At 38.5% G+C, this 26642-nt stretch overlaps 1 protein-coding gene across 2 annotated transcripts in view; it reads right to left on the bottom strand.

Annotated features, from left to right (window-relative positions):
* Nucleotides 1-23863, bottom strand: part of LOC141429489 (1-phosphatidylinositol 4,5-bisphosphate phosphodiesterase-like) — a gene marked incomplete at its 3' end in the record, with an annotated part of 69164 nt that extends 45301 nt beyond the window's left edge. For both annotated transcript variants that reach the window (XM_074089802.1, XM_074089803.1), the window contains 2 exon segments: nt 10114-10227; nt 23754-23863. In XM_074089802.1, coding sequence (XP_073945903.1) covers nt 10114-10227; nt 23754-23810 — 171 coding nt within the window.
* Between the last annotated feature and the right edge of the window lie 2779 nt (nt 23864-26642).

The following is a 26642-nucleotide window of genomic DNA, read 5'->3' as shown; positions in this document are numbered from 1 at the left end:
TATAATGCAGTTTAACAATAAACTGACCTGTCTTGAACACTTGTTTAGCGAATCTGAAAATTTTGTGGTAACACGAACTATATTTGTTAAGCATAGTATAGTATTTATCCTAGTAAATGAGAATGTTTGTGAAGATGTATAGATGTTTCTTACTCAATCACGCAGAACGCTCAACGAAGCGAAATATGGCACACCGATATGTTTCAATCTGTAACACATAGAATACTTTTTGTCTCGTAAATTTGAATACATAGTTCCCTGGAAAGCGATAAACGAATCCTTCGCAGGCGAAGTCGCCGCCAATGACTAGTAAGAAACTAAAGAAATAATAATGAGTGCCTTATTGATACAGTTGGAGACCAAAGGATCGGCCACTATTATCTCTCAAAGAATGAGCAATTTCAACAAGGAAACGCCAGCCTGTTGGGCACAATGCCACGGGGACCATTTCTATATTTATTTATTTAAGGTTAGTTCTTTTGTCTTCTTTTTAACTGTTAATTTCGTGTCTTTTATGTTTTTTTATGTATATAGTTGTTAAATAAATATTTTAAGGAACTTTGTTTTTATTTTAATTTTGTTATTTAACGTAATATTTTTGATCTCAGTTTGTTTGTTACTTGCTGTTACTAGAACTATTACAGAAAAAAAACCGAGCAAGAGCGTGTCGGACCCGCCTGAAATAGGGTTCCGTAGCCATTACGAAAAAATTAAGTAATATTTTTCTAAGGATTTCGTATTTTATACGGAATCTTCCAAGTTTAGGTATATTTTATACCTTAGGCTGCTATTTACCTTAAACTACTAATAATTCTCAAGAAAACTTAGCCGTTATAGTTTTCCTAGAAAGTTTGATATACTTACTACCATTCTGATTTTTTTCAAAATTTCCACGACCGGTTTAGATTTTAGAGGGGGGGGGACGCTCGATTTTAAATGAAAACTTGCACTTTAAAGTTGAATATTTCGCGAACAAATCACTCAATCGAAAAATCGTCTTAGCAAACCTCTAATGGTTTTAAAAGACCTATCCAACGATATCCCACACAGGGTTGGATGAGAAAAAAAAAATCAACCACTTTACGTCTATGGAGGTAGCCTAAAAAAAATTCATTTTGATTTTTATTATTGTACTATTTTGTCGGCATAGTTTTACATATATATCCGTGCAAAATTACAGCTTTCTAGCATTGATGGTCTCTGAGCAAAGCCGCGGACGGACAGACAGACAGACAGACATGGCGAAATTATAAGGGTTCCGTTTTTGCCATTTTGGCTCCGGAACCCTAAAAACTGTAATAAAAACGGTCCCAATAGGTAAAAAAATAAAGAAAAGCTCTTTTGTATGTAGTAGTCGTCTACATAAATATTGAGACGCTCTTGCAATTGTGCATTAAATAAAAAGTACCTAAGTTCATTCACAGTGTGCATTGTACAAATAAATATTTACCAAGTCCTCAAATTGCCTCTTAATTTGGAGTTCCGCGAAGATTCCCCAAACCTTCTTTAGAAGTAGCTTGTTAAGTCGGTAACAAAATAGAGCACGATATCTACCCTACCCTTTATCTACCCTTTGTGTAGTGACTCTATTGTGGGACACTACGGACTTTGAAAGCCTTTAGGGCCTCGAGTGTCCGCTTTCACGCGACACGGGGTCCTGTTAGCGAAGTTCCTTGGTGATAATTGGCCTCAGTAATTGGAGATTTTTTTAAGACAAAGAAGTTTGAACTTTGATGAAAGTCAATACGGTATTTGACAAATCATGATTTTGCCATATCCTTTATACCTATTATTATGAAAACATAGATATTACAGATAATTTTAGCGAAGAGAAAAATTTATTCGGTTATAAATTTAAGACATATAATTTAAAAAAAAGTCACTTTCGCGTATAAAACATCATCGAAATCGGTCAATCTGTTTGAGGACTACGATGCCACAGACAGATAGACGGAGAGAAATCGCCGTCAAACTTATAACACCCCTCTTTTGCGACTGGGGTTTAAGCATCTAAATTTTTCAGGTATGCTAACAATGAAATACTTGTTCGTTCCCTCACTCGCTGTTGCGAGTACTATACAAGCTACTAAGCTTGTAGTAACATGCAGGCTCCGGCATGCATAACATGCTTCGGTTAATGAGCTTGCAAAAAGCTTTTGTTGCTTAACTTAACTAAGCGTCTTTGGACCTGAAAATCTTATTAATATTATAACGAATGGTTACCATCATTGTAACATGCTGTGCTTAACGAATGATCTCACAACGACATTTAGATAGGTAAATCTAAAAATCATTTAAAATACCGAATGTTAAGTCATCGTTTCAATTTTAAATTATTGTGCACAAAATTGTTAAAATGAGTGTGTGATTCGCGAACAAATTGTTTTGCAATTTAGCGAAATATTTCTTACAGTAAATATAATAATAAAATATTACAATACATAAAAAAAATAGGTAAGGACATGTTCATGTGTGTTGTGTGAAGACAGTCTTCTGGCGAACTCAACGTAAAATGGCCGAGAAGAACATGGCGCCAAGATTAAGGACGCCATCAGACGGCTCAGATACAATATCCCCCCAGCTACAATAGCCCCGGGTCACCTTACCATGATTTTTTATTTACTTTGTTTTGTGGTTAAGTAAATTGCGATTTCTTCTAAAAGTATGGAACGCACAAAAGTAATATAAGAGGAATATAAATGGCGAGGAGCTTCTAAGGCTAAAAAGCCGTAGCTTCAACTCGAAAGTAAATCTACCCTCGTTCGGAAACTTAATTCAATATGGCGGCAATATCAGGCCATACGGCGCATGCCATCCGTCGATCACTATCACTTCCATTAGTCGGCAGGCTGTGACATTTTCCAATCGGAAGGAAAACATTTTCCGGGAAACGGTATTGAGTTTAGATGCAGTTATGTGACAATGTGCGCATCTTGGGACGTTAAGGATAAGGAAAGGAGTTATAATGTAAAGTTATAAGGAGGATAATCATGCAACGCGTGCGAGACAGCGATAGATAGATGGATAGATAGAGAGATAGAGAGAGCGAGAGAGAAAGGTTTTTGTTTAGTACCTATCTTATTTTTTACCTATGCAAATCAAATTTTATAAGCACCTAGTCAAATAAATAAACATAATTGTCGACAACAGTAGATAGTTAGTAGGAAGGTAAACAAAATACAGGGGGGGCAGCTGCCCCCCTTTGCTCCCCCCCCCTGTGTACGCCCATGCGAAGGGTTAAGATTGGATAAGTTCTATATTTTAAAATGTATTGAAATGAGGGTCCAACAAGCAAAATAACGCTAGATGGCGTTAGTATCGTGGTATCGTGAGGCCCGTTTGACATTTGCGTCATGTTTATGATTGGTTAAATATCTAAATGAGCCAATCGCAAGCAAGACTGAAACATCAAACATACCTTACGATACTAACGCCATCTAGCGATATTGCACCCGTCGGAATTAGTCGGAAAACCATAATTTAAAAAAAACCGGCCAAGAGCGTGTCGGACACGCCCAAAATAGGGTTCCGTAGCCATAACAAAAAAAATAAGTAATATTTTTCTAAGGATTTCGTATTTTATACGGAATCTTCCAAGTTTAGGTATATTTTAGAAAGAAAGAAAGAAAGAAAGAAGACATTTATTCACTTACACAGAAGACACACATATACAGCAAAATACACCTTAGGCTGCTATTTACTCATAAACTACTAATAATTCTCAAGCAAACTTAGCCGTTATAGTTTTCCTTGAAAGTTTGATATACTTACTACCATCCTGATTTTTTAATGAAAATTTGCACTTTAAAGTTGAATATTTCGCAAACAAATCACTGAATCGAAAAATCGTTTTAGAAAAAATAGAAAAATAGTTTTAGTTTTAACAGACCTATCCAACGATACCCCACATTATAGAGTTGGATGAGAAAAAAAAAATCACCCCCAATTTACGTCTATGGGAGGTACCTACCCTACAATTATTTTTTTAAATTTTTAATTGTACTATTTTGTCTGCATAGTTTGCTTCTATATCCGTGCAAAATTACAGCTTTCTAGCATTGATAGTCCCTGAGCAAAGCCGCGGACGGACCGACAGACAGGCAGACAGACAGACATGGCGAAACTATAAGGGTTCCGTATTTGCCATTTTGGCTCCGGAACCCTAAAAAAGACCCGAAAACCAACTTCATCTATCCCATCCCAAAGCTGTGGCCTAAAAAATCACCACTTCGCCCGCGCATTTTTTCACTGAATAAATAACTCGCCAACACTGAATTCGTGAAACGTGTTAAATTCTGTGAAGTGAGTGACATGACCGAGGTCGGACGTTATTAAATATTCACTGCTAAAAACCTTAGGGAAATATCCAGTTGTAATGTACGCTGGCATGGACATCAAATATGGCGTGTTTGCCGATTTACTGTCATTCGGTGCAAAAGGATAAAAAGTTATAATAAAAAAAAAAATTAAATTATCAGTAACTATACACAGGAGCTGGTGTATTTCTCGCCTAACGTATTGGGATCACAATCCAGCGCGGAAATGCAGCCAGCCTAATGGGCACTTTTCCGTAGGGACAAGACTTCGGGGAATTTAAGTTATTTTTATGATCGTTTTACTTCAACTGTACCATTAGAATAATGCGTTTGTTTATATAAAGGAATATCGTTCACATTGAATTGGTCATTTTAAATTTACACCAAAACTAAAAGCGTTTATTCCTGCTGAGCTGGCAACGTTGCATTTTTGTTAGTTTTTCTCGATTATTCCATAAAATAGGAATGAAAATTAAAAATGTTGTCTGATAGAACACTTCTTAATATATAAGTTAATGTGTCTACTCCAACAATTATTCGTGATAGACTTTTATATTCCTTAAAAACGAATTAATGTTTATGACCGGTTTTTAAAGAAAATAAAAGTCTATAACGAAGGAGCTAAAATAAATACGCAATAAGTTAATGTCGTTCAAAATTGGCCCAAATTAATGATTCCGGGTGCAATTTTATTACAATAGGTCATATTTCTAAGTGTACGTAAATACAAGTGGTCGTCTTTTATCGGCATATACCAAATTTTTTTTTTTTACCATGGGACAAGATTTTATTTTCGACTATATTCAGGATGGACATTTGCACCGAACGTCAGTAAACGTGCGTCCTTTTGCCGCAGGGCAGACTACTAACTTGTATTGGTTATATTGTTGTCTTGCATTGTTTGTACTGTTGGCAATTAAATATTTTCTTTCTTTCTTTCTAAATCTGTTTGCCTAATGCGAGGGTGTCAGGTCCTTGGGCGATGAGGCTTAGGCTGTCTACTTTATGACTACTACCCGCTCAAGATTTGAAACAATGAACGTGGTAGAGCAGCGGTTGACCATGGGCCCATGACAGAGCAAATATCACCCATCAGAAAGTCAGTTTTTAGGGTTCCCTAGTCAACTAGGAACCCTTATAGTTTCACCATGTCTGTCCAGCTGTCTGTCCGTAAGCTCAGAGACCGTTAGTAGGTACTAGAAAGCTGTAATTTGCCATGAATTTACAGCCAACGAGTTTGTTAGTGGTCAATCGAGCGCCACTGGGATTTAGAATACTTAGTTTTGTCCGCAACTTGGCGTGGGTTTTAAAATTAAAGACGGTATATATTTCCAAGACACAACTGATTATAACTATGACTCTGTCTTTTTGGTATTAACATAATTTCATTGTTTTAATTGTCACTTAAATTACTTGCTATCCTACTTGATGTAAACTTTGACAATTACAATAAGTATTACACATGTTCATAATTTGATAATAATGTGAATTATTATCCTTTGGATTCTTGTTGGTTAATATTGTGTAGGCCGTTTATTACGTTAGTTTAAATTACACCGTTTCTGCTCAAATAATTGTAATTTTATATATTGAATGAGTAACAGAACTAAAAGTTCTTTAATTAAGTATTCTTCAAAATCATTCATTCATTACATTAATCATTAATAAATTAGTTACTATTTACTGCACTGGCAACCCAGACTTTATTTTCATTTACCGCGCTAGCAACACTCGGGACTGCATTTGAACGGTAATGGCTACTCATGCTAATTTTATTCTCCAATCATTTGAGTTTTATTCGTCTTCATGGCAATAACGGACTGTCAACGACCGAGTTCGGGCAACAGTGAATACAAATATACGAATTACAAAAATGATTGCAAGGCTCTTATGTCCCCGTCACAAGTATAGTGTCTGACCGAACTTTAAAGGTTTCGGTTTCGCCGATTCTCGGTTCAGTTTGGGTTTCGGCAAACAATCTGCAAAACTAGGACTGAAGTGAAAACTGGGTACCACATACTCCCGGACTTTTTTAATTTAGCTTGTAAGGTGTCCCACTATCAGGCAAAGGCTTTTTTTCTTCCACTCGTCTCTACTTTTGGCCAAATATTGCCAGTTTGACTATAAACGGTCCAGGGGACTACTACGAAATTTGAAAATGGAAGTTCGTATCGTACCGTCTACCGTCCCTCTCACTCTCGTATTGAATAATATAAGCGTCAGCGGACAGCAAAATATGTTCAAATTTTGCATTTCGTAGTTTAGGGCCAGATCGTCTCGCCATCTCCATGGTCTCCAGTGCCCGTCGCTGGAACCCATCGGTGATAACTCGCGAAACTTTATCACGCTAAAATATCTTATAAATTTACAATACCTCGACTGCAGCCGCAGTCTAGTTGATACGAAAGGTCTGCTAGACCATGGCCGTTGCAATATGACTGAAAAGACGAAGTAATTTAAAAGTAGGTACCATCAGCCAAATAAGTGGTCTATCAATTTTTAAACAAGTTCCTATCAAATGAATATGTCGCTAAAGTCGAACTTTCAAGTTGACAGTCACGTCTATTGGCATTATTGTTTTATGACGTGCAAACGATTATCAACTTAAGGGTGGTAGACCATATATTTGGCTGATGGTACATACTTTAATTTTGTGTGATTATTTCATGTTTTACAACAACTGCAACCGCTCTAAAACTCATTACTTTATAATACATTCATATCGCATAATAAAATGTGAATCCTTTACGATCGTCAGACGTCGATTAGGGTCAACGCTTGTACATACATACAAAGTATACAAAGTATGTATGTACACACAAAAGTAAACAATGCCTGAATGCGGGCCTCGCTGAACGTCGTTTCGATTGTTCACGCATAATTTGTATGTGAACCAGATTTCTTTGCATATATGAGGTTCAAAGGATACCTTTGGGCGACAATAAGGTCTTGTAATATTGTTGTTTCCTTTCGTTTATTCCATATTTCCTGCTCGCACAGCAAAACTCTAGAATGAACTATCGCCTGCGGTATTCCCGGACCGATATGACCTCCAGTTTTCAAGAAAAGAGCGTACTCCTACCTTAAAGGCCGGCAACGCACTTGTGACTCTTCTGGCGTTGCAGGTGTCCATGGGCGACGGTAATTGCTTACCATCAGGCGATCCGCCTGCTCGTTTCCCCCTATACCATAAAATAAATAAAAAAATCCTCACAGATAATTGTACACGACCCAAAAGAAAATAGGGGCCACGTGAGTTTCATTGGTAAAACGAAAATACTAATAAATATAATTATTCATAACATTCCTCGACTAAAAATGATTTTATTAATAACACAATTACTTTTCATTCATAAATGTATTCAGATAAAATCGCATACTTATTTTTGATTTCATTCTACTGTTGAAACTCAAGTGGCCGTTAACTATTATTATGGTTTAGTTAGACAAGCTTTTACGAGTATTAGAGCTTTAATTAACGAAAAGTTAACGATAACCAACAAAAAAAAAACAACAACAAAAACGAAATAAGTAACCTTGTCCGCCAACCGGCAAATCATAGCTGTACTGTTTTTAAATCAAATGTCATATACTCACTTGTGATAACGAATTAAATATATTTGTATTTGTAAAAGAACCTAAGTCATCAAATGTCATCTATATCATTATACTCACTTGTGATAACGAATTAAATATATTTGTATTTGTAAAAGAACCTAAGTCATCGGCAGCAAAAAGCTTGCATAAATAATACATTTCATATCTATTCGAACCAATCGAAAATATGTTATGTCGGAATAAGAGTCTATGGTATACATTTTTAAAATAGGACAAGTTCGTATTTTTACTCTCGACTTTACCTAACCTACAAATTGATATCCCACTTATCACGTAACATGTAAATTGCTCGAATATGGCAGATACTTAATTATTAATTAATAATTACTGGCACTTGAGGTATTCCATCTTAGGCCTCTAGGTTGGCAACGCATCTGCAATACCCCTGGTGTTGCAGATGTTTATGGGCGGTGGTGATCTCTTACCATCAGGAGACCCACTTGCTCGTTTGCCATCCAGTCGAATAAAAAAAAATGCAAAATGCTAGTTAGGCGATATTGCAGTATCACCGACTATTGCAAAGCCCTATAAGCTAGATAAACTAACAAAGCTCAACTACCTACTACTAACTAACAATTAAGCTAAACTAAAAAAGGTTTCTGTTCTGAAAGTTATTATTTAGTTGTACAATAAAGCCCTAATTACGAGACAGTCCTAAATGCTCTCAAAACCGCTCCCTTGACCGAGTGACCCCCATTAGAACCCCTACCGCCACTCGACCTTGCCGGCGTAACGAGGCTTCTTAAGAGTGAGCCTTCTTCAGAACGTGCTTCTGTGACATGGTAGGTAATGATCATAATAGTTCTATGTCTCCTATGAAAACTAATACAAGTCGGAAAGTACTACTTTACAGGAGAACGACTTTAAGTGTGAAATAATCTTTTTCAGGGTAGCGTTCCTGCCATTTAAAATATAATGTGCTAAAAAATAAAGTTTTTCATTGGAGTACCTTTGATAAATAAACGTTTATAGAATTAAAAATCAAGGATTTTGCTAAGATGTATCGAATGGCACAAAAAAATGATTGAAATACGTTGGTAAGGCTGGAAAATATAAATTTCATTTTAAATCGAATAGTGTAAAAACATCATGGGCTTCAAATCGATTTACTAATTTTCTCTGGAGACATAGAGTTCTCTATGTTTGATATTTATCAGTGAACATTTTCTGGAACGGAGAGGTATTCTGATAGGAGGCACTCTTCGACATTCTGCCCTCGGCATTTGCCCTTCTGTGGAACGTACATAGGCCTAGATGTTAATGAACGAATAAATTACAATAGAACTAAAAAAAAAAACGAATAAACGAATAGTAAAGCTTTGTGATTTTGGTAAGTCTTCGGATGCATCGCTGTAACTTTTTTTATGTAATTTTTTTCTTTGATTATATACCTACTGTATTTTCCATGTATTTCATTTGAATGTAAGTAATTATTTATGTTTAGAGTTTTGCCTCTATACGTATAAGCTTACTGTGTGTTAACGTCTCCTGTTCGCTCCTGACGCACAAAGGCGTCGCAAACGACGGAACCTCTTTACATGCAGCTGTCTCTGATAAGGCGAGCCGACAGCAACGGGAGTTCTTTGTTCAGATCACGTTTAACAATGTGTCTATGTAATATATGAAAAACTAAAGTACATAACGTTGTAGGTATGTTTCTAGTAGTACGTGTCCGTATAGATATGTTGAAGTTCCATATTCAAAAAATGACAACACTTAAATTACAAAATTGAAAAAAAATCGTGAGTCAAACAAACCTCGTCGCGTCGTTATCTTGTAGTCCAAAAAATTCTACATATAAATCTACGAAATTGTGTGTGTTTTTGGTGCACACTGCCAATTTAAGGGTTAAGTCCCATCCCATATCAATTCTGTGCACTACTCCATACAACAGCTCATTTACTTACGTGTTTCACTTGTAACAATATTCATTTAGAATACCTGAACAATAATATTTGGTCGTTTACTTCCATTTAAATGATGCTTAATTAAACATTGGGTATTCATACCTACAAATTTGTACGCAATTCGCCGGTTTTTCCTTTACCGGCCAATCCTATGAATCTATAACCTTTGATCACGGGGATCTCTTCTTAAAACCGCACGTAATTGAATAAATGGATAAACCCTTTGAACGCGTAGTTCGTCTTAATTAAAAACAGAGAGTACTCGTACGTACCTTCCCGTCGCTCTTCCAGTAGATGAAGAAGCCATACTCGTCCACCTTGAAGGTGCAGTTCTGTTCCAGCTCTGTATTGTCCTTTTCCTCCGTCCATCGGTCAAATACTGCGCCCTGCAACAATCATCAAGTTTAATCATCATCGTCACTATCAGCACGTTTCCCCGTTAGAACGCTACAACGAACGACAACGCGCCAAAATACCAGAAACTGGACTTATCACGCTAACACACACGAGTAATATTCCGCTTTCGGCAATATTACAGTGGCCGTGGTCACGAGTAGACTGAAGGAAGTGTGGGATGTCAAGTCGGCCTAGCAGCGCGAGTCCTTCGAACTACTTTACGCACTTGATCACAAAAAGTACCGTTTCGTCAGTAAGTTTCTTGCGGCGCATTCTTCTTGGCAATGATGGTCTTTCCGAAAGCGCTGGTAGTAAAAAAAATGACGTGTAAAAGTGCCCATTGCGGCCTATTTGCTGAATAAATGATTTGAACTTTTGAATTTGAATTTACCGGCACCCGTATCTCGAACTACCAGCACTTGGTCATTTTTATTTGTCACCCCATCACACCGACACACAACACTAACAACGTCCGATCGAAACGTCGAGGTAAATATTACTCGTGTGTGTTAGCGTGATAGGGCCCGTTTGTGGTACTTTGACTATGGCATCTCGCCACTTGAATCCACCGGTTGCCCTGAAGTCTCGCCTATCTACCTAGTGGGAGATCTGCCAACGCTTCGTCTTCCAGTTCGTGTTCGACACTCGAGGTCTTCTGTCCCTGAGTGTTATCGCATTCTTATGATAGATACTAAGGGGGACTTTGTTCAGCAGTGGACGACTTCCGGATGATGATGATGATAATGATCATAAGTATACCCCGTTATCAAGCAGGCAATTTGGTGGCTACCTAACATTAGTGATGTGCAATACGAACTATCGAAGTCTTTCGTGTCGGATGTCAGTCATTTCTATACATCTGTATAGAAAATCGTGTCGGGCAAGTGTGAATAGCTTCATATAAAATGTTCTGCCACTGAGACATCCGATTAAAATCCGGGCCCGACATCCGACAAGTGGGAACCACCTCTAAGACCGCACCAAGCTAGAGAATCTAAGCACCATGTGCGGGATCGCAAACTAATTAGTGTTGCCAGCGTTTAATTAAACTGACGTGTTGTGAGCTAGTCTGTGGTATGGTTGTTTGGTTCGTCTTGTCGAAAGTACTTAATTAGCCGGACAAGACCGGGATTTATTAAGGCTTTAAAGCTCTTTGTGCTATGGAAAGTACAAGACATTGTTATAAAAATTACACGTTAATTACGATATCGAGAGAGTGTACTGTAAACTTTGTTTTATTTGTCGAAATTGCTGATTTTGAAGTTTAGACTTAAACATTTTTGAATAGGTACATTGTAAAATTGTTTTGAAAAATATACCTTGTTGAGTTTCGTGCCGGGTTAAGTTGTAGGGACACAGAATAGGAGCTTGCGATATGGCTAACACGCGCAAGCTAAATGGTCAAAGTCAAATCTTTATTCAATTTAGGCTATAACAAGCACTTATGAATGACAAACAAGTTTTTGGTACAATTTCCATTTTTAATACAAGTTCTTTTTGCTACTTTTTGTTTACTGTACTTGTATTGTCACCCAAACTACATTTGCATACCAAATTTCAAGTCGATGCCATTAACCGTTGAAGAGTTCCGTCCTGTGGAGACGATCCTGGCCGGACTACCAGGATGTCACTACCAGATTATTGTATTGTCGCGCAAGTTACATAAGTATACCAAATTGCAAGTCAATCCAAGCAAGATTTGATTACACACAGACAGACAACGGGACAGGTGAAACTAAATAAAAGCTTGTAAAAAGAAGGTCTGTAGCTCAGTAGTGTCTTAAATGCAGTAAAATTACAAGACACTTTATCATTTGGAACAATCCCAAAGAACCAGCAAACAGATTATCCCTAAAGTGGTGACTTCGACGTGATCAAGCTCAGCTCGGTCGTCCAGGTACTAATTATCTAATTAGATCAGCGGTATGTGATCCGGTGATCTCTAGTAGAAGTAACACTCACGGCTGGCCAGTCGATACTGTAGGGCAGCCAGGCGAGGCGGGGTCCAGTGTTAGCGGAAGTTCTACTAAGTTTAGGCGAAAACGCGACGCCACGCCACTATCGCATGTTTCTCGTGTCACGATTGCGGGTATACGGGACACGGTAATTAGACTGGTGTGAAGATGAGAATGGCCGCTAATTTTCGGGGCGCCAACGCTCCAGTCTATTTGTGACTACGGCGTGGATAAACTGACCATAATAAATATATGGGACTGACTAGCTTTTGCTTGCGGCTTCGCCCGCGTGGAATTCAGTTATCCCTCGGGAACTGTGCATTTTTCCGGGATAAATAGTAGCCTATATCACTCTCTGGTCCATAAACTATGTCTATGCCAAAAATCACGTCGATCCGTTTCGAAGTGACGGACAAACATACAAACACACACACTTTCGCATTTATAATATTAAGTATGGATTAGTACTGACACGTGTTGGAAGACGTGTGCAAGCATGGCGTAGCTTCAGGTTTTAAATACTTAGTATGTTAGTCGCTATCAGATATTTCGGAGCGGCCAAGGTGGTCAAAAATATTGGCACATGCACTCTATTCAGGTTATAGAATTCGTGTTTCGATATTTACCACCTTTATGACTGTAAATGTAACATACTATTTAAAACCTACTACTACTACTCATTCTGTTTCAGTGGTATGTGAGGTGATCCGGTGATTTCTAGTAGAAGTAACGCTCTCGGTTGGCCAGTCGAGCCGGCCAGGCGAGGCGGGGCCCAGTGTTCGCGGGAAATCATACTACGTAATATACGTATTTTGTGGGTATGTTGTACACTCCTTCACGCTAAAACGGCTAGACGGGTCGATTCCTAGCACAACTAACAGCGGCTGGCCAGTCGATACTGGAGGCCGACCAGACGATGCGTGGTCCCAAAGTTAGCGGAGACCTTACTAATATTATAAATGCGAAGGTTTGTGTATGTGTTTGTATGCATGCTGAGGTGAGGCCTGTGCCCATAATTATCTAATCAGAACAGCGCTATGTGATCCAATGATTTCGAGAAGAAGCGCTCACGGATGGCCATTCGATACTGCGCGTAGCGCTGAATTCATGGACTCTAATAGTTTGTTTTTCAGTTTATAAGCCGTGGAAGCCTAATGGTTTAACCTTTGGCCTCTCAAGCAAAGGACCGTGGGTTCAAAATGAGGGTCGCAGGTCGAGTTTTTCGAAATTCATGTGCCGAATTACATTTGGAATTCACCACGAGTTTTACGGTGAAGGAACACTCGATCCCGAAGACATCTACATACCAAGTCTGTACTTCAAAGGAAAAGTCATTACGACGTTCCTTGTTAATTAATGCGATGTCACTATGACGTTTACTGTGAAATGGTTCCATGGTGGCCAATGAATTAAACTCCTTGACCGTAGCTATCATCTCAATTCGTTCAACCCTTTGAGTATTTATCTAGAAAAATACTCAAAGGTTCAACCACTTTAGCGTGAAAAAGATGCCAACACAACATACACAGACTCACGTAGGTACGTTCGCATTTATAATCTTGAAAAAGTATATTCATGAATTATCAAGATATATGCAAGTCACGAAAGTCTGAGAAGTAGTGGAAGATATTGAGAGAAATAAGTGGAGATGGGCAGGGCACATTGCCATCACATTGGACTACGAACGTTGGGCAAGACGAAAACTCGAATGGAGACCCAACACTCACAGTAGAGGAAGACGGTGGTGAATTGACATGGAAGGAGGACATCTACCAACAGGTGGTGGATGGATGCAGTAGGCAATAGATCGTCAGGCGTGGAGAAATGGAGAGGAGGCCTATGTCCGAAGACGGGAGAACTAAAGGCTGCTATGATGATGATGACATCCATGAACAAGTCACATGATGTGTTAAGTGTGATACCGTTTAATGGTGTATTTACGACAGCCATAAAAGTCAATCGACTAGTTAAATGTTCTTTTATCTGTGAGCTGTGATCTCGAATAATGGGTTCAACTGTTTATGTGTCTGGGTTCGTTTTACAATTGTAATGATCGAATGTAACTTTTTCACCAGTATTTCTTCAGGGACAAGAAACTAACAAACATGGAAAAATAGATAAGACTATTGGCCCATTAGTGGACTATGTTGCGTCTAGATACATACAATTTTAGACGGGTTTTCTTCAATAAATACCTGTCACGAATTATCGTGAATTTATATTTTATTTCATAATGTTTGGTGTTATATTGCATAGATTTTATATATTAATTTATATCTTAAAAAACAGAATACAAATCATACACAAGTTTAGAAACTCTTTGACATTTCATTTTACCTATGTGTCTGTGTTCATTATATTGTATGTAGGGTACAAATTACATATACCACAAATCAGTTACAAATGTTATCAGTGTATCAGTATGACGATCAAATCAGTGTTGAGGTAAGGGGTTACATACCCCTATTCAGAAACTACGCACTAATAATAAGTGGTAGTAACATGCAGTTATCAGCCAAGCAGATACGTGTGCACTTAGGTGCAGGTACGTATATTCAGCATACTCAGATACTCGTAACCAAGTTCATCAAATAGGCTTGGTTTAACGACAATACCACTACCTATGTAATTTTTAGGAAATCCGGTTAAAATTGTATAAGCGGTTTAAAATTTATAAACGGTTAAGATTTTATAAGATATGTTCATGCGAGTAAAGTCGCGACAAAGCTAGTTAGTGATTGCGATATCGCGCGCAGTGGGCCCGCCCAGCTCAATGGGCTTTCAGTAAACATTGCCGCCTGATTTACCGCCCGTTAGAACGATTTGAACGCAACGTCTCAATCGTCGCCGCCATCCTTGCTCCTCATTTGTTTCTCGATCTGACGTTTTGCAATAAATCAGAAATGGTAGGGTTCACAAAATCCCGTTCATAAAATTCATTAGAAATGGTTTAGAAATGCGACCTATAGAGAAGAACATACCACCATAAGTTGCAGAAGGGGAAATAATGATAGAACACCTTGATACGATACGACAATTTCACTTTCCAGGAAACTTTTTCAAACTTTTTTTCCAGCAGGAAGGAAAAGCAGAAGGCGGACGAGGCAGAGGAAGGCCAAGATTGACCAGTGGCAGTATTGTCTCACCGTCTTTTTAACCCTTGTCTTATACATTCAATTTGTCTGTCTACTTTTGTACTGTAATATTTTGAACTTGAATTTATAACGTTTTAAGCTTTCGTGATTTTCACTCATAGCCAAAATATCTACCACAAACGAGACTTATCACACTAAAACACATGAGTAATATTTACCTCGACGTTTCAACCACATTACAGTGGCCACGAGTAGACGTGGTAGAGTTTACTACCGTACGTCGTAAACTCGATGTAAATATTACTCATGTGTTTTATCGTGCACAAGTCCCGTTTGTGGTATTTTGACAAATTTGAATTTAGTTGTTTTATTGATTGTCAAAGTTTAATCGTTAATTTTTTTCAGTATATACGACATGGCCGTGTTATGCCTGTCTTATCGCACGAGGGCGAAATTTCCTTGGAATCGATCGTTGCATTTTGAGGCCCAATGGCCAGAGGCACCTGTATATTTTACGCGAAGGACGTATTATTATTATTTATCTTGAAATATTTTGGAGTATGGATAGAAAAGGGCGATTCAACCTTGACTAAGAATGCGATGTCACGGTGCGTAGCTAGCTACGTAGCGTCTAGCGTGATTTATGATCAGTTTTTATATCTGGCCATCATAAAATATCAAAATAAAATACACATGATTTCTCCGCGCGAACTACAATGTTACAGCTATTAGTTATTTATTAGTTAGCTTTTTTTTATATCACGTCATTGATTCGGTCCCGACCCGAAAGCTTTTGCAAAATATGACGTCACTAAAAAGAATTGTGTTGGAACTTTGACTGACGTAAGCGAACCTTCGTTACCGAAATATAAGAATGTACGTCCAGGAACTCTGTTTGTTGCTCACCCGCGACCTTATGATAGCTAAGTTTATGCAAGATATGCGTGTTCATGCAGTTCCTCCGCCTCTACACTGTAAGAAAAAAACACACGCAAATCACACAAATCCATCTATCACCACCACCACAATATACTGACGCGATTCGAACTCAATCAGAGCTCATCTTCAGAACAAGACAACCGTACACCACCAGATGTTAGACTAATAAACCACAACAAACGTTTTAATTTGTCGTTGTTGTTACTTCCTAAGTACCCACCTATATATTTTTTTCCCCAACATTATAAAACTACCTTACCGTACCTGGCGGCAGGCCCTAAGAACATTCTTTGCTTAATATCAATCCTCGATCTTTTTGTTTTGTTTCGAGTACTTTAAAAATGTAGTAAACGTATACCGTACCTACCTTGAATTTTTATTTACTTACTGTAAAGGCGTGTTTTATTAATCCTAACTGTTATTGCATTAGACACAAGCCGTAGCAAGGGAGATGATTGATACTAAATTTACTATAACTCGCTGCGCGCTCGTGGTGTAATCGTAACGCACTTCGCGACGAAATCGTTACGTGTTCGCGGCGAATTCGTTACGCGTTCGCGACGAAATCGTTACGCGTTCGCGGCGAATTCGTTACGCGCTCGCACGAACCTCGCTGAGCGTTCGCCTCGCTTTCAACTCGCCCGCAAATCGCATGTGTTATAAGGCCTCACAGTTTTCTAGAACCAATACACGTCTACTTATAGTACTTATACATACATATACATATTATTGTATCAACGCCAAAATCAATCAAATTTATGGTAAGTACAGTTAATATTAACATAGGCAAAACGTGGCGAGGTAAATCCAATAAGCTAAATGGAAAAGGAGAGCCAAGGCTGCGATAGTCGCGACGCTTACTCTGAGTGCTTGGTAAATAAATAAGAAGAAAACATAACAGGTTTCGGGGATGCGAGGTGTAGGTTAAGTCTGGAAGTTGGTAGGTATTTTTAGCCCCCGACGTAAAAAGAGTGCGTGCGTGCGTGCGTGTGTGTGTCTCTGTGGCACCGTAGCTCATAAACGGGTGGACCGATTTGAATGCGGTTTTTATTTATTTGAAATCAGGTTTTCTTGCGATGGTTCTCAGATATGTTTCATCAAAATCGGTTTAGCCGTTTTTGAGATATTGAACTGAAGTGACAAAGTCGGGAGTTTTCCAACTTTTTGTTGTTTAGGTTATGTTACGTATGTAGTTTATGGTCTAAGGGAAATGTGGGTTGTAAACCATCTCGTATATTTAACACATTCGGCCCCAGTGACAAAGTCTGTGACTTTTTAGTTCTTACTCCTATACATGACAGTGACACGTATTTGTGACTGCTGTGGGGTGGGATATGCGTATGCATAGTGTAAGAGCTCAGTGGATCGTCACATTCGACTCCGGCAACGTTCCGCTAAGCCCTTACGCTATGCCAGCCTTTAGGAGGGACGAATTCTGTTGACACACATGCGTATGCGTGTCACCGGCGCATAGGAGTATGAGTTTTTGATAACAAACGTTGTGTTACTGGCACTGGAATGTGTTATGTCTGTGATATTTTTAGTTCTTATTTCTATGCCAGTGTCACGTATTTGTGATTGCTGTGGGGTGGGATAAGCGTATGCATAGTGTAAGAGCTCAGTGGATCGTCACATTCGACTCCGGCAACGTTCCGCTAAGCCCTTACGCTATGCCAGCCTTTAGGAGGGACGAATTCTGTTGACACACATGCGTATGCGTGTCACCGGCGCATAGGAGTATGAGTTTTTGATAACAAACGTTGTGTTACTGGCACCGGAATGTGTTACGCCAGTGTTTTTAGTTCTTATTTCTATGCCAGTGTCACGTATTTGTGATTGCTGTGGGGTGGGATAAGCGTATGCATAGTGTAAGAGCTTAGTGGATCGTCACATTCGACTTCGGCAAAGTTCCGCTAAGCCCTTACGCTAAGCCAGCCTTTAGGAGGGACAAATTCTGTTGACACACATGCGTATGTGTGTCGGCGCATAGGAGTATGAGTTTTTGATAACAAACATTGTGTTACTGGCACTGGAATGTGTTATGTCTGTGATATTTTTAGTTCTTATTTCTATGCCAGTGTCACGTATTTGTGATTGCTTAGTGGAAGAGCTTAGTGGATCGTTGCTGGGGCCGAACGTGTTAAGTCCTACTGATGGGCACGGGCCTTCTCTCAGAATGAGACTCTGGGTCTGGGTCTGTAGCTTCTTGCGAGCCATTGAATTGCTTCACAGGTTTGAGAAACTTTGTCATGATTTTTTTCCTTCACGTAAACCTCGTGGTAAATTTCAAATGGCCGGGACCAACGACTCTCTGCTTGAGAGACCATAGGTCGAACCACGAAGCCATATCGGTATTTTAGTATATTTCTTTGACTATCAAGAAATGTGATTAAATTTCAGGTCTTTTACTGATACAAGTTGTAGTATATGGCAAAACTGCCCCTTGGCTTGGTTCCGTAATGGCGTTCCTACACTTCAATTTGTTATAAAATATGTATATAGTATTAATAAAGCCGTGGTGGCCGAGTGGTTTGACCTATGGCCTCTCAAGCAGAGGATCGTGGGTTCAAACCCCGGCTCGCACCTCTGAGTTTTTCGAAATTCATGTGCGGAATTACATTTGAAATTTACCACGAGCTTTACGGTGAAGGAAAACATCGTGAGGAATCCTGCATCAAGCTAAACCTGCACAAAGCTGCGAAGCAATTCAATGCCCTCTCATTCTGAGGGGAGGCCTGTGCCCTGCAGTGGGACGTATATAGGCTGGGATGATGAGGATGATTAATAAACACGAAATTAAGTGTTTATTTAGATATAACACTACTCGTTCGCCAAAGAGTTCTAGTACAGTCACCAGCAATAATATCTGCAACAGCGGAGCGTGCAAAAATATCTAACACGCCCTTCCGGCCCTAGGAATAGAGTCGTATCAGATATTTATGCACGCTTGTTGTGTCAGATATTGGTGCTGGTGACTGTACCTAATAGTCAGGACATGTTACGAGGATTCGAAGCTACAAATTTAAACATAAACTAATCGTAATAGTTCTAAAAACAAAAAAAGAGAATTAGCAGTTAGTTAATCTTAATATAGGTACTATAAGATCAACCTATACTATAAGGCTGCGATCATGACATCAACAGGCAGCGGGGCGGCGAGCGTTTTCTCTATTCATTGCGTGTGCTGCCTAGTAATCACTGTGTGGTAAGTACCTATCTATGTAGGCCGCGCAATGAACAGAGAACACATTCAACGCCCCGCCACAGTACAAAAAAGGAGCAGTCTTCATACAAACGGCCAGAACGCGAGTTATATTTACCTACGCGCCACGAATTCTCAGCATACCTCGGCAACCATCAGGTGCAAGTGCTCCGCGGGTACATACCGACTTACGCGCATTTATTACGTACCTTAATATGTCACAACGATATAAACAGTATTGTTCGGTGTACGGATGTATATATACTTTTCGCACATCCTAGAAGAGGCGCAAATACTTCTCCGTAGCTAATTTGTAGGTAACAAATATACGTAGTGATGAAGCCAAATAAAACAGTTTGGTTTATTAAAATAACGTAAAAAGCATTTTTGTTAAACACTACTTAGTCCATCTTTAAATCTCTCTCCTCAAATAAAATACATAACTGAAAAGTGACAGTTAGTAGAGTAGGCAAGGCTGCCGAGACGGAATACTGCTCCTTTTAGGGTTCCGGAGCCAAAATGGCAAAAACGGTACCCTTATAGTTTCGCCATGTCTGTCTGTCTGTCCGTTCGTCCGTCCGACCGCGGCTTTGCTCAGGGACTATCAACTCTAGAAAGCTGTAATTATGCACGGATATATATGTAAACTATGACGACAAAATGATACAATAAAAAATAAAATAATCATTTTTTAGGGTAAGTACCTCCCTAAAGGTAAAGTGGGAGTGTTTTTTTTTTCTCATCCAACCCTATAGTGTGGGGTATCGTTGGATAGGTCTTTTTAAAACCTTTGCATTAGGTTTGCTCAGACAATTTTTCGATTCATTGATTTTTTGCAAAATGTTCAACTTTAAAGTGCAAATTTTTATTAAAATCGAGCGTCACCCTCCCTCTAAAATCTAAACCAGTACGCGGAAAAATTTCAAGAAAAAACAGGATGGTAGTAAGTATATAAACCTTTCAAGGGAAACTATATCAGCTAAGTTTGCTTGAGAATTATTAGTAGTTTAAGAGTAATTAGCAGCCTAATGTATAAATATACCTAAACTTGTTTATACTGTGGCCCCGCTGGCCGCTGACTCTTAGTCCGCGGCCTAAACGCTACAGAAATGAAACCAACGAGAGTTAGATGTTATATGGATCGATACGTGAAGTGCATTGGAGTAAATGAGATCATGGTCTATATTCGTTTGATTGCTTTTACTTCGGAACCAGGTCGGGCCTTGGTAGTGTAAAGTAAAACTACGGTTGTATAGCTATGTCAGACGGATGGATGATCGTAATATTCTTATGTCGCGTTTCTCTACAAATAATTCTAAGTAAAATTTCACTGATCAAAGTTTTTTGGGCTGGACGATGATAAGACCTTCGGTCGCAGAGAACTTTTTTTTATTATACACCGTGTTAATTTTGACGTCCAATATTAAGGGAGCACTGAAAAGGTCAAATTAAGTGGTTTTCTCCAAGACACTAGTGGCCTATCTAACTATATATAATTAATTAAAAAAAAAGTGTAAAGGTCAATCAATAAATAGTGTAAAGATCAAAGAAAGAAAGAAATACATTTATTCACAACACAGCAATAGACAACACTACACAAGACACAACAATATTATTAAGCGCGACAGCATAGATAGTAGATAGTAAGATATCGTCACTACTTTGAAAAAATCTCGTATCTAAAATCAATATATGTCAACGAAATTGAACCTTGACTTAATGTTCATAAGGTCCACTCAGAAAAATTATCTACTTTGAGATACGAGTTTTTTTTAAAGTAGTGACGATATGTACCTATGTGATATTGCGGTTGTAAATCAATTTATGATGTTTTTTTAAGTTCGTAACTCAAGCGTTTTTAATTCACACGGCCATAAGGTAATTACCAGGTACAGTCGAATTCATAAACGTGTGAGCAAAAATTTTACCAAAAATATCCGAACACGCATCTATGCCCTTAATAGAGTCGTGTTCAGATATTTTTGATCAAATTTTTGCTCACGAGTTTTTTGAACTCGACTGTACCTAGTTTATATCAATGAATTGAGCCATCTGTCAAAGTTGATGTACATTTTGCTCCATAAGTTTTAGTGGACGCCATTTTGAAATATTATCATACCCTACACCACTTCGAAAGTTTTGACGAATCTAATTACATTAAACTTATAAAGAAAAAAAAAGAAAGAGAGAAAAGAAAGAATGAAAAAATACTCATTATGTTTTCAGATTTCAACCGAGGCTAAGCTAATTTCCACATATTGTACACTGAATTTTCAGTTGTTCTACTTCTATGCTATTTCAATCTGTTCAGGCCATCCGGTGAGAGACAGACGGACAGTATGACAATTACAAATGTACTTACAACGAAACAATTAATTCTTGTTTACTTTACAAATATCGCGTAGGTATTTATGAAATTCACTTCGAAAAAGTATATTTAGGAATTCTAAGATTTCCAAGGGATATTAAAATGTTATGCAATTATTTGTTATGAAATTATTTTTTTAGAATGGCAAAAACTTTCATAATCAATGCGTCTCTTTCTCACAAGTATAAATAAAAAAGGACACACATATCAACTCATGCCGTGCTTATAAAATAAATATTCCGTGTCATGTAACACTCGTGGCTATAGTCGGTTGCCAAACAGATGACAATCGTAGGTCAATGACTTGCGGTCAAGGGTGAGCGTAGACACGTGCGTTTCGAGGTGAGATTATGAGGTAAATCAGCATTCGCTCACATCGCTCGCGGAACAGCAGGGCTACTACGAAACTCGAAACTCGAAGTTCGTATCGTACGGTCCCTCTCGCTCTCGTATTAAATAGTATAAGTGTCAGAGGGACCGCACGACAGGAACTTCGAGTTTCGAGTTTCGTAGTAGCCCTGCAGGCCCTATAATACTACGAAGTGCAAAATTCGAAATTAATATCTTGCCGTCCCGCTGACGCTTATGCTATTTAATACAAGAGTGAGAGGCACGGTACGATACGGACTTCGATTTTCGAATTCCGTAGTAGCCCCCTACACACAGACTTCGAGTGTCGGAGGAGGAAGGTTTTTGAGTAACGACCATGCACAGGAAGGAAAAACTTTGGCAGGCCTCCCACTGGGTGGACAGAGGACACCGCCAGATGTAACTGTCGTCGAGTTGTCTTTATAGCGCTATTCGAAAGAATAAGGCAGGGATGGGGAAATAGATTTAGAGATGGGCCATATACAATAATTACAACATTTCCGCGGGCCAGGGAGCATTTTTTGAATAAATTTTATTATAATCAAGTAAGTAAGTAGTTTTATAGCTCAGCGAGTTTTATAGCTCTTGTCACTGCGACAAAAGATGTATTAGGAGCGAGTTCTCGCCAGCAGTGTGAACAGCCAGCGATCAACTATTAATGTGTCTCTTTTACTCACACTCACACAGGATTTTATATCTTTTGTTCGATTTTTGAGCGAGAAAATAGTCTAAACCAATCGTTTCCTCGCCGGCGGTGAGACAACTGTCTTATTTAGATGACGAGTTTTGATCGCGGGCCGGATTAAATCTTGTCGCGGGCCGGACTAGGCCCGCGGGCCGCTATTACCCCATCCCTGGAATAAGGCGTTTACCACGAAAATGAGGCGGTTGGAACGCTCTAATATAATGACCCCGTGAACCTGCAGCTTTGTAAGGATTTAAAAATCACCAGCTCTTGTTTTACATTACACGTTCCAAGGTTCGTCGGGAATGCGTCTGACAGCTCGGGTCTCAAAGGAAATGTCTAATCAAAGACTTAATTTGAGAAAATTAAAAAAAAAGTCATGTCAGCGTCAAGTGTACGCCGAAAAAAAAAACGGCAGAAAATGCTTATAGCTGAAAGGGCTGGCAACTCTACTGAGTTATATTACTATATAGCAGAAGCCAAATAATTTATTAAAATATATATTAAAAGAAACAAAAACGTCCTAGTCGTGTCGTGCTAGTTTAATGATGACATCTTAAGGGTGATGGGTTCAAGTCCGTGCCAAATTATAAGTACTTGAAATTTACCATAAGTTGTTAATTACCTGTTGGTTCTTCTTTAATAAATAAATAAATAAGTTTTTCGGTTAAGGACAATATCACGAAGAAATCGGCACATACACTATCTAAAATGACTCTTCACTGCATACGTTTCATTTTGGAAAGGGGCTCTATTAACACTATCCAAGTCTGTAGATGTCTACAAATTTGTACGGAACTTTCAGTGAGCGCGTCCAACTTGCACTCGGCCGTTTTTTGAAGTCGGTTAAAATTCTTGTTATAACTTTTGTTATTTCATGAAAGGACATATTCACTAACTTACCTGCAGCAGTGGCTCTGGCACTGGGATCTGCCAGTTGAATTCGAACTTTTTTGTCATGGTGTGAAGTTCAAATTAGTTCAGCACGGAATTCAGCGAGCCATCTTCAGCAATAATCTGAAACAATAAAGGAAAAATAAATATTTGAAGGAAAGTTGTAGGCAATTATTGAAATGTAATTTCTTAGATTCTTATAAAGATACTCAGTACTTAGGGCTGACAGATTATTGTGAACGTACACCTATGCGTTTAAATGCACAAACGACTGGGCGTATACTACGAAGTCTAAAATTTGAACTTCGTATCTTGCAGTCTCTAATACGCTAATATTGTTTAATACGAGAGTAAGAGGGACGGTACAGTATGAATTTCGATTTACGAATTTCGTAGCAGCCCTCCTCCTGTATAAGGGAGTGTTCCTTTGATTCGCAGACAGAAATTTCATACAATTTATTAACAAAATTGGCCCTTGTATTTTTATTTCGAATATTATTGTTTCAACGACTATTTACCTGAAATCAAACCTACATCATATGCCTACTTATTGATTATTATATAAAATTACTTAATGAGTTTTTTTTATTTGAAACAAAATTCTAACAAAACTATTGACAACGTACAAGCGTATTAGGTTTGCAGAGGTTTCCAAACTTATTTCGTTTTACGCTCACTTTGAAAATCAGTTATTTTTTAGCGCCCCCCATTTTTTTCACCTTAAAAAACCTCATTTTTTTTTTCTGGCCCCTTACCACTCCCATCTAGGGCTCCAGCACCCACAACAGGGCGTTATCACCCACTTTTGGAAAGACTGGGTTAGGGGTTATCCGGCCCATAGTTGATATTGGTCTAGCGAGTCGTTCGCCCAAAAAATAATTGTGAATTGAGAGACAAGCGGACACACAACGAAGTGATCCTAAATTGTACGCTGTTACACAATAGTGTGTCAACCCCGATTAATGGGCAATACAATGTCAACCCTTAGAAAACAGTTGACATTGTATTGCAAAATGATAGTAGGTTATGACTCAGTAGGTATTGCAAAACAGCGTCCCTATAAGGGTAATTTTTTTGAGTTACAGAATTCTAAAAAGCGTGCACATAAAATATAGCCCGAGCGCTACTTAGCAGGTTATAACTAAACTCCAAATTCGGGCAAAGTGAAAAGTTCCCACTTAAATATTAAGTGAGCATTAAGCGCGATGTAAAAGTTCCTTTAAAATCATCTTAATAATGGCCAGTCGTTCAAGGGAGCCGTTAAAGATTACAGTAACGGAGTTTCGTAATGATGACATTAAAGTTACTTTAATGGATGGATTCTTTCGGTTTTATAGATTTTCAAGGAGACGAATTACTGTGTTTATCATCGCCAAAATAATGGTGAATTATTTAAAAAGATAACGGAACGTTACAATTACTCGTAGTTTGAAGAATATATCGATGAGTCTCCGTAAGGCGTTACACAGAACTTTAACGGGTTTTTTGTGTTTCAGGTTTCAGTACAAGTTTCTTGCGGGGCATTATTTATGCCAATTATGGTCTTTCCGAAAGCGTTGGTAGTATAAAAAAATAATTATGTAAAATCGCCGTTTGCGGCCTAGGTATTTACGTTTTAATTTTTTTGTTTATTGGCAAAATAAAAAATACGATAGGTATGCAATTTTTTTTAAATCTTACTGACAGACTAATTATGTTTTAGGAATCCCCGACTTTTACCCGACTGGCCGAAGGAGGATTATGTTTTTTGAGCTTATGTTATGTATGTAGTCCATATCTTTGGTCCTCGCTGCAGCGTAAACGACTTGACGGATTTGAACACACGGAGTGACACAGAGTATATAATATTTCAATATAGCGTCTGACAAATAAAATATGGCGGAGGAATAAAAATTTATTTTGTATTGTAACAATATGGATATCATATAAAAGCTAATAATTAGCCCATTCTAAAAAATATATATGTTTTAATACTTTTAACCTACCATTTTCACAGAAATATCAAAAAAGTATAAAATAAAACATCAAATTTAAAAAATCATAAAACCCGACTGCCTTAAAATCTAAAGGGAAGAAAATAAGTTTAGTGGTCTAGAGAACTCTGTTAAGTGGCTAATTTGAAGTTCAACAGTCGGGACCTATTTAAATCGTAACCACCTCAAAAATTATCGGTAATGGGTCCCGACTGTTGGACTTTAATCTGTCATCTCCCAGGATAACAGGATCAAAGGAATTTGGGCACAAATTTGTGCCTCTGGGAGAGGACATCAGTTTAAATGAGCTACTTGACAGAGATCTCTAGACCACTAGACTTATTTTCTTCCTATTAATATTTTAAATTTAATAAAATCAACTACCTACAAGGAACTGGCGCAATTCGCCTACACAATTCTAGAATTCAGTGGAATAACTAACTATGCAGTTCTCGGACAGAGTTAAAGAGGAAATTATGTACTCGCTCACAACTTCAGGACAATGGACATACTTCCTTCGCTTCAAAAAGTTTCCGATTGTAATCTTTTACGGTTAGTTTATTTAAGAGTTGTTCTGTAGGCCACTGTGGTCGTTCCGTGACTTCGTTTCAGAGGGGCTACTATGAAATTCAAAATTCGTATCGTACTATCCTTCTCGCTCTCGTATTAAATGATATAAGCGTGAGTGGGCCGGCAAGATACGAAGTTTGAATTTTGCACTTCGCCAGCAGGGCTACTACGAAACTCGAAGTTCGTATCGTACCGTCCCTCTCGCTCTCGTGTTAAATAGGACAAGTGTCAGAGGGACCGCACGACAAAAATTTCGAGTTTCGAGTTTCGTAGTAGCCCTGCTGGCCCTATACCACGAAGTGCAAAACTCGAACTTCGTATGTTGCCGTCCCGCTGACGCTTATGTCATTTACTA

This window comes from Choristoneura fumiferana, chromosome 7 (assembly GCF_025370935.1).
Source record: "Choristoneura fumiferana chromosome 7, NRCan_CFum_1, whole genome shotgun sequence".
Taxonomy (NCBI): domain Eukaryota; kingdom Metazoa; phylum Arthropoda; class Insecta; order Lepidoptera; family Tortricidae; genus Choristoneura; species Choristoneura fumiferana.
Note: the sequence above shows the minus strand (reverse complement) of the source record. Positions and strands in the feature narration are given on the sequence as shown.